At 41.8% G+C, this 9,483-nt stretch overlaps 1 protein-coding gene across 2 annotated transcripts; it reads left to right on the top strand.

Moving 5' to 3' along the window:
* Positions 1–3,273: 3,273 nt before the first annotated feature.
* CCR4 (C-C motif chemokine receptor 4) lies at positions 3,274–7,599 on the top strand. Of its 2 annotated transcripts, XM_081930956.1 has the most exons (3): positions 3,274–3,412; positions 4,915–5,011; positions 5,820–7,599. In XM_081930956.1, the coding sequence occupies exons 2-3, from the start codon at positions 4,990–4,992 to the stop codon at positions 6,905–6,907; spliced, it is 1,110 nt and encodes a 369-aa protein (XP_081787082.1). In that variant the 5' UTR covers positions 3,274–3,412; positions 4,915–4,989; the 3' UTR covers positions 6,908–7,599. The 2 variants fall into 2 exon arrangements, with proteins under 2 accessions (XP_081787082.1, XP_081787083.1); XM_081930957.1 differs by lacking the exon at positions 4,915–5,011.
* Positions 7,600–9,483: the final 1,884 nt, after the last annotated feature.

The raw sequence follows: 9,483 nt of genomic DNA, 5'->3' as shown, positions 1-9,483 counted from the left end.
ACCATGGAGCAGGAGCAGTAGTGGCCAGGGTGTTCGTTGGAGGCTGGATCTGCTGTCCCCATGCCTCCTGCTGCCTGAGGCAGTTGCCTCGTCTTGCCTCATGGGTATGCAGACCCTGGTTATTAAAGATAAAATAACTATGCATATTGAAGAACCACCTTTAATGAGGCAGGGGCAGCTTGGCTTCTGCAAGGGCTATTAGCGTTCTTTGAGGGTATCAGCAAACATACAGATACAAGAGATTGGTTTGGCACATAGTACTTGGTACCTCATCAAAGATTCCTGAGTAAGCTTAGCAACCGAGGAATAAGAGGAGAGGTCTTCTTGTGGATCAGGATTTGGTTAAGTTTCAGCAAGCAATGGGTAGCAATAAATGGACAGTTCTCCAAATGGAGAAGGCAGGAAGGGAATGTGTTGAAATTTCGAGCTCTTCTGTACCATTAAACTAAGTCCTTGGGGACAATCCATTGAAATTGATGAACCTATGAGAATCATAGAGTTGCAGAGTTGGAAGGGATCCTGAGAGTCATCTAGTCTCCTGCAATGCAGGAATCTCAACCGGATCATACATGATAGGTGGCCATCCAAGCTCTGTTTAAAAACCTCCAATGAAGGAGAGTCCCAAGAAAGTCCATTCCACTGTCAAACAGTTCTTACTGCCATCAAATTCTTCCTGATGGTTAGAATCTTCTTTTTTGTAACTTGAATTCATTGTTCAGGTCCTACCCTCCAGAGCAGGGGAAAACAAGCTTGCTCCATCTTCCATGTGACAGCCCTTCAGATATTTGAAGATGGCTATCATATGTCCTCTTGGTCTCCTCTTTTCCAGGCTAAACATACCCAGATCCTTCAACCATACCTCATAAGGCTTGGTTTCCAAACCCTAAATCACTTTGCTTGCCCTCCTCTACATACCGTATTTTTTGCCCTATAGGACGCACTTTTTCCCCTCCAAAAATGAAGGGGAAATGTGTGTGCATCCTATGGGGCGAATGCAGGCTTTCGCTGAAGCCTGGAGAGCGAGAGGGGTCGGTGCGCTTCAAGAGAGCCACAGTGCCAGCCCCACAAGGTCGGGGGACAGCGGGGAGGCGGAACACTGCCATCCCGCTGTCTCCTGATGTGGTTTGGAGGCTGACGGCAGGGAGACGCGTGCTTCTCCCCGCCGCCAGCCCTGCAAGCTCCAGGGACAGCGGGGAGGCGCAGCGCTTCTCCCCGCTGCCGCCCCACAAGCGCCTGGGGGGGAAATAATTTTTTTTCTTTATTTCCCCCCCAAAAAAACTTGGTGCGTCCTATGGGCCGGTGCGTCCTATGGGGCGAAAAATACGGTACATTCCAGCTTGCCAACATACTTCTTAAACTGTGGTGCCCAGAATTGGACACAGTATTCCAGGTGTGGTCTGACCAAGGCAGAACAGAGAGGAACTATATTTTTCCTTGATCGGGATGCCATACTTCTTGGCTATTAACGTCCAGTGACATAGCGTGTGTTGCCAGCTCCCGGGCTGCATAGAGAGCTGTGCATGAGGGACGGTATCGGACCGAGTACACATGCGTATTCAGCTGCTTAATGGTGTCCATGTCGCCCAGGAGATCGCAGCTACAGAAATAAGAAAAGAAGAGTCGTTCTGTTGCCTGGAAAGGTCACTTCCTGGTTCGTATGTTGAAATTGTTTTGAATGGAGCCCAGCAACGGAATCGCTCAGCTGTATTGAGGTAGCACCGGCTGTTGAAGTTTTGTGCCCCTAACAATTTCGCGCCCAGGACAACCTTACCTGTGGGTTCCCCCACACTACACCACTGTTGACATCAAAGGATCTACTCTGAGTAGAAGTAGCACTGAATACCACCCACTTATGTCAGAATACTTGTGGTGGGAGGAGAGATAATTTTGGAGGCTTCTGCTGAAATGAGAGGGTGGTTGTGCCTTGCTCAGGGCTTCTGTTGCTCTCTGATACTAGTTGCACAATTCCCTGCTTAGTTTGAAAGAGATTCTTTAACAACATCATCATCCAGTTACAGATAGGTAGCCGTGTTGGTCTGCCATAGTCAAAACAAAAAAAATTCCTTCCAGTAGCACCTTAAAGACCAACTAAGTCAGTTCTTGGTATGAGCTTTCGTGTGCATGTATCTGAAGAAGTGTGCATGCACACGAAAGCTCATACCAAGAACTGACTTAGTTGGTCTTTAAGGTGCTACTGGAAGGAATTTTTTTTGTTTTAACATCATCATCATCATTGTAGTGGTAGGGTTAGAATTGCAGCCTCTGTGTGTGTGTGTGTTTCTCAGTTCCCTGTTTACTCTGGAGATGTTTCACCAATATCATAATCAATAATCATTGTAGTACTGCGGTCTGTGTGCTTTTGTTGTTCCATCATTATCATCATCGGACAATAAAACACAGTGGTGTTGAATGAATGTTTTGTCATCCTCTTCATGGTTATTATTTTGATGATCACAGCACATAAAGGTGACCAATGGAAATTAACGGCTCTAACTAGTCATTCATTAGTCAAACAAACTAACAAACCAACCCTCAGAGAGAATTAAAGAATGAAATCATCAGTAAAAATTGTTTTTAAAAAAACACCCAATTTTAAAAAAAAATTCTTTGAAAGATAAACTCATCCATAAACTAAAAACAGATTGGTTGCATAATTAATTGGGGTCGTTAGAGGAAGCATTGATTTGAGCTCTGTGTCTGTTATGCGGTTTTTATTAGTTTTTACTAGTTTTATCAGCTTTTTATTAGCTTTTAACAGTTCTAGTATTTTATTGCTTGGTATCTTTTTCTTATAATCACAAGTTTAAGCTAAAAGTTTTAGAGAAAGCCCTGGAAAGTCTCAAAGAAAGCCTTAATTAGTTCCAGCTCGACTCAATCTACCAATTTTTAAAAAACCAATTCTTCGAAAGATAAAATCATCCATAAACAAAAAACGGATTGAAACATGCTACATGTCTGGATAGGATTGTCTAAACCAAAATGTTTTCAGTAGGCACCCAAAGGAGTACAGTGAAGGCTGTGAACTATAAGGCATTTTCATTTTTTCAATTCAACTATTTCTGAATATATGATAGAAGAAAATGTTAGGCAACAGGACTCATGGCATTGATCCCCTGTTTTCATTCCACCTCCTGCCAATTTCAGAAAAGCAGTGCCTCCTCAGTGCTAAAGGGCTTGAAGAAGAAAGCTCAGAGGTGGGCGATGGTGCTTGCTATGACGACTAATTTTAAAAGGTCAGATTATAATTTTATCTTCACAAGAACCAGAAGCAATTACGTGGATCATTCCATGCCACTATACTTCCTCATTCGCTGACTTCTGTTTATCTCACGAAGTACACCACTTCCTTAGAGGACAGAAGGTACATCACCCTCAGGCAAGACACTTCTCAGCATCTAAGAAAGGCAAAAAGGTATGTGTAAAATATGCCTCATATGTACTTTGACCATTGCTGTCATAAGATGATCGCACAATTTTTATGCTGCTGCATTACTTAATTACTTAAAAAAATGACACACACGAAATTGTACATAATAATGTGTGATGGAGCAAGGGAAGCTAGCAAATGCAAATATACTTACAGTAAGGGATATTTACGCTGTAATTGTATTAACTGAAATGTATGTAAATGGATCTTAGTTTTTTGTTTGTGGCCTGATCCTATGCATGTTCCTTTGGAAATATAAGGGTTTTCGGTGCCATCTAATGCATGTTGACTGAGAAATAAATCCTACTGAGATCAGTCAGACTTATTTCTCAAGGTAGGCATGTCAAGGTATACAGCTAGGGATAGCATATAAATTTGATTTGTGATGCGTTTAAAGTCAAATCTGCCAAATCTGCGCTTTCCAAGACAATATGCCAACTGAAAGAAGAGCTATCCCTCGAAAGTCACACTTATCCGAATTTTACAATGCAATTCTTGGAGCAAACAAGGTTTACAAAAATGGCTATATGTGGGGCAGGTATGTATAAAAATGTGTTAGATTAGCAAAAACGGCTTGCAAAAATGTGCACATGAGTCAAAACTGCATATAAAAATGTTTATTAGGAGAAATTCAAACCCATAAATGGGTGAATTTTCATGGCAATTTTTTTTTTAAAAAAATAAAAGCTACGGTAATTGATTTAAACTGTAGAGAAATGAAAAACTGAGAGTGGCAGATCTTTCTATCCCTAACTGCAGCCTTATTCATATGTAAGTCTGCACAAGGGTAAGGGGACAAAACCTGAGAATTCGGTAGATACACAGTTCAGCAAAGCAAAGCTCCTTTACAGAGCCACTTCCTCGAGGTTAACAACTGTGGCCACAGCATGAAGCACAAAAATCATACATCCACTGTTTCATTCAGAATATTTTTTTCCTGTTTTCCTCCTCTAAAAACTATGTGCATGTTATGGTCAGGTGCGTGTTATAGAGCGAAAAATACGGTAATTTCTATGTACATTGGTTCTCTTTGTTCATAAAATAAAAGTGTGCATGCAAGGAAAAAGACAGTTAAGTCTACTCACTTGATAAGTGGGTGATTTGTGAGTATCCACACAAAAAAAGCATGTGGAAAAATCTGCACATGGTAGCCGTAACCTCTGATGAACCATTTGTACTCACCTGGTCATGTGCATAAACTGTCATGCGTAGCAGTTGATTTTTAGCTTCTGAAAAAAACCAGCGTTTTCCAAACACCCACGAACCCTGCATTTGGCAGTGGGTGCACATGACATCCTTTTCACAAGGAGGGGATTATCAGGCACAGATTTCCCCCATGCAGCGAGTAGACAGCTTCTGCTTCTTGTTTCTACTGCACCTGTGGTAGCAGGTTGACATGCTTATAATATTAGTATGTGACAATATCGATTTCCGTGCCATTAAAAGTTTTGATCTGTAGAGTTCTGCATGTCAACCTTCTGCTACAGGATCTGGAGAAATCCTTTATCCGACCCGTTGACATCCTTACCATATGGTAATATGAAGAGGTCACTGCTGTGACCATGCCCTTACTGGTTTCATTGGGTATTTCCGTCTGTTTATTTCTTTATTTCATAGAATGGATATACTGCTGGGTGGTAAAAACTATGAGTACAGCAAGGTGAATTAATGACAGACATCAGACTGTTTCTCTGTCCAGCAGAACCCTTCAAAACAAAATTGCGAGCCCTGAAACGAGCTTGTTTGTAGGAGCAGTTGGAAGAAGTCTGTGTGGGTTAGCCATTGCATATGCTCTATCTCTCAGTAAGATTCAGCACTAGAAATAGTTATGCTCTAGATATTTATGAAAGAGGTGAAAAGTTCCTGAAAATAATTGCCAAACCTATAAAGCAACGAGAAGCATAAGATTAAGAAAGATAAGCCAAAAGTTTCTTAGCCTCTCGTTGGTCAAAAACTGGCCATTGCGAAAAAAGTCATTTATCTATTGCCAAGTTTCTATTGTTTTATTTAAAAGAAATGTTTTAAAAATCTAAATTCTTTTTTAGAAATCCTTAGGAATCCCTGGCAATCAGCTCTCTGTGGAGCTGTAGGCTTCTCACTCCTGCATTCTCATTCTGTTTTTTAAATCTTTGCTCAAAATAATCATTAATAGTGCAATCTTTAGAAGTTTATCCAGAAGTAAATTCCACTTTCCATGGGATTACCTCTTAGATAGGTGTGCACAGGATTGCAATTTATGGCTGTAGCCACAGCCCCATTTATCTAGCAGTAAGCCCCATTGCATTCAATAAGGTTATATTTCTGAACAGACAAGGATTGTGCTGTACGTTACCCTGGGTAGGGGGGTGGAGAGAAACCTTTCAATTTTGACTCACTTCATCCTTCTATTTAGGTTCCAAAAAGAAAATGACCTCTACTGACGAAGCATTGGCTGCCACAGGGTGGGACGCATCATCCACCTATTTTAGCTACGAGGATGATCCTGAACCATGCAGAAATGATGAAGTGAGGCATTTTGGGTCCTGGTTCCTTCCCACGTTTTTCTCACTCGTGTTCCTGCTTGGCTTGGCAGGGAACGCCCTCGTTGTCTTGGTCCTGTTCAAATACAAGAGGCTCAGGAGCATGACGGACATCTACCTGCTCAACCTGGCCATCTCTGACCTTCTTTTCGTCTTTGCTCTTCCCTTCTGGTCGTATTACATGGCCGACAAGTGGGTGTTTGGAGACGGCTTGTGTAAATTTGTCTCTTGGGTGTACAAGATTGGATTTTTCAGCGGGATCTTCTTCATCATGCTCATGAGCATTGACCGGTATCTCGCCGTTGTTCACGTCGTGTTTGCCTTGAAAGCAAGAACCGTCAGCTATGGCAGCCTTGCCAGTGTTGTTGTGTGGCTAGTGGCCGTCATGGCGTCTGTCCCAGAGCTGATATTTAGCAAGTCTGTTAGCTACTATAACTACACCATGTGCAGGGCAGAATATCCTAGGAATGACACAACTTGGAACCTTTTCACCTCCTTGGAGATCAACATTTTAGGCCTTCTGGTGCCATTCATTGTCATGTTATTTTGCTACACAAGGATAGTCATGACCTTGCTCCACTGCAGAAATGAAAAGAAGAAGAAAGCTGTCAAGATGATCTTTGCTGTTATGATTGTGTTTTTTGTGTTTTGGACCCCTTATAGCATTGTACAATTCCTACAATGTTTGGCTGAAGTGGGCATTTTGGAAGGATGCCTGACTAGCAAAAACTTGGACTACGCAGCTCAGGTGACTCAAACTCTAGCATTTTTCCATTGCTGTCTCAATCCTGTTATCTACTTCTTCATGGGACAGAAGTTCAAGAAGTACATCAGATTGTTCTTTAAGAAGTGTGTCTTCTCGAAAATATTTTGCAAATCTTGCGGACGCCCCGATACATTCACCTCCGAGTCATCAGGCTCAATCTACACTCAGTCCACAAGTGACGAAGAGCCCCTCTGAAAAGCCTGAGGTTGTCTTGTGTGAGATTAGGCCAAAATGTGATGCTATCTCAGGTATCAGAACAATTGTGAGTTTGTTTTGCTGGAAACCAGAGGCTGTGTGATGACAAATAAGCACAGCCTGATCGTAAAGCTTTGGACATGGAAAAGGAAAAGGAGGAAGCCATCTTGGGAACAAGAATTCTCATTTTACTCCATTTCAGTTCTGCAGACAACTTAAGCACCTGAGCATTAGGGATAGGCAAATTTCTCAATATCTGTTTATTGTTTTTCTATCTTAAGTCTACTTCTCCAGGTTTCCACAATGTTCTGATAAATGCCTTGGAAGAAAGTACTCATGAAAATTCATCAGGATTTTGGCATGAATTTCCCCCAGTGCCCAATTGTTGAATTCAATTTTTATACACATACTTAGCTGGGGAACCGTGTTGCAAAATTCAGAAAAGGGCAAATTTCAAGAGATGGTAGTGTTTCAGTTGACATATTGTTTCATAAAATTCAAATCCTTCAAACTCGCCTTTAAATGCAGACTGAATCAAATTTCTATGCCATCACTCTTCATAATCTTATAAGTTTCTTTTCAAGTCACCACATGAGATCTACTTCCCAAGTCCTTTTTGGGCTTCCACCCACCTCCTTTCAGTGAGAGGATCGCTTTAAACCACCTCATAGTTTATTCTTTTTCTAAAAGAAACACACATTGTACATCTCAGAATTGCCTTACAGCTTAACATGACTCTAACAGGTTGTGGTTTTTTATTATTACTATGTTATTAGCTATAATACTTCTAAATGTGATCTGAACTGCTCTGTATTTCAGGTCTGGCTGTGTAATCTAAAGTTATTTTATTTGCCCATGTTGGCTCTGTAAACTGTCAACTTATTCATACCTCTCAACTGCCCAAAATATGAACTGCATTCTTTTGCATAGGTATGTGATTAAATGCAAGTCCATGGGAACATAGGACTCACTAGGTATTCCAGGTTAGACTGTCTCCCTATTAATATAGGGCCATCTACATGATGTACTCCCCTGTTGTCCCTGAGCTGCCCCCCTTAGTGTGGGTGGGTGTGTTGGCCATTTTGGACTTTTATTGAAGTTATTTCGGTTAAAAGAAATAAAGTGCTACAGAGAAAAAAGAAGGAAAAATGAGAGGGAAAGCAACAACAACAACAAAGATACATATAAAAGTGAAAATGTGTGTGCGCTCTCTCTATGAGAGATATTCCCATACATTCTTGCATAAATTGGTATAGTGTTATTGTCCCAGTGCTTGTGTAAATGTTAAGAGCCTACTACATTTTGTATAAGCTCTTCCCAAATATCCATTCATGAATTGCAAGTGATGTCATATCGTCAGTTCATTGACTGAAGGGTATCATACCTTTATTTGTTTCCCAAATCCTCAGTATCAATCTCTTGGCCACCATTAGGGCATGGAAAATCCATTTCCGTTGTCCCATTGATAATTTCCACACTGCAGGCATATACTGTATTTTTCTGTGTATAAGATGCTCCCATGTATAAGACGCCCCCTTTTTGGGGGGACTCGCCAAAGCCAACAGCAGCCGGCAATTGCATGCCCAATTGACACAGCGGCAGCCAATCCAAGGCAGCCCTTGCCGCAGCAACCAATCACCCACCAAATCGCCACTGACGAGCTCCTGCTCATGGCTGCAACCAATCACCAGTCCCCCCTATGCACTATCCGTGTATAAGACGACCCCCTCTAAAACATTATTTTAGAGTAAAAAACCCTTGTCTTATACATGGAAAAGTATGGTAGTTCAATAAGATATTCTTCAATAAAATATTTAACTTTTTCTGCATAGTCATAGCTACACAGTCCAGGACTTTCTTCCAAAACTTGAAGAAGAAGAAGAAGAAGAAGAAGAAGAAGAAGAAGAAGAAGAAGAAGAAGAAGAAGAAGAAGAAGAAGAAGGAGGAGGAGGAGGAAGAAGAAGAAGAAGAAGAAGAAGAAGAAGAAGAAGAGGAGGAGGAGGAGGAGGAGGAGGAGGAGGAGGAGGAGTAGTAGTTTGGATTTGATATCCCCCTTTATCACTACCTGAAGGAGTCTCAAAGCGGCTAACATTCTCCTTTCCCTTCCTCCCCCACAACAAACACTCTGTGAGGTGAGTGGGGCTGAGAGACTTCAGAGAAGTGTGACTGGCCCAAGGTCACCCAGCAGCTGCATGTGGAGGAGCGGAGACGCGAACCCAGTTCCCCAGATTATGAGACTTCCGCTCTTAACCACTGCACCACACATAGAACACTGTGCGAACATATGTTTCAAAGAGGCATTGTCCTTGCCAAGGATTAGGAAACCCTCCATTTAAAGGGGACAAGGTCTGGGATAACACTGGAATGGGGGTGATGTCATGTGGACACCCCTATATTAATGAGGAGATAGGCCAGTGGAAATCCACATTTTGCTCTGGTGTGGACAAGTCCATAGAAATATCCTTAGAACTGGTACAAGATCCTCTCTCTATGGACGCAGTTTGGCTCTACACACAAAGACTTTCTTGCATGCATAGTTGATCTTTCTCTTCCTCCACCACCACCCAGATTGCCTT

Source organism: Podarcis melisellensis (assembly GCF_964234715.1).
Source record: "Podarcis melisellensis genome assembly, chromosome: 12".
Lineage (NCBI taxonomy): Eukaryota > Metazoa > Chordata > Lepidosauria > Squamata > Lacertidae > Podarcis > Podarcis melisellensis.
Note: the sequence above shows the minus strand (reverse complement) of the source record. Positions and strands in the feature narration are given on the sequence as shown.

What these genes read in the sequence shown, in the direction of transcription:
- CCR4 (XM_081930956.1), top strand. Translation starts at nt 4,990, where the DNA reads ATGCCCTTACTGGTTTCATTGG. An exon ending in GCCCTTACTGGTTTCATTGG is followed by an intron (nt 5,012 to 5,819) that starts GTATTTCCGTCT and finishes CCTTCTATTTAG; the next exon opens with GTTCCAAAAAGAAAATGACC.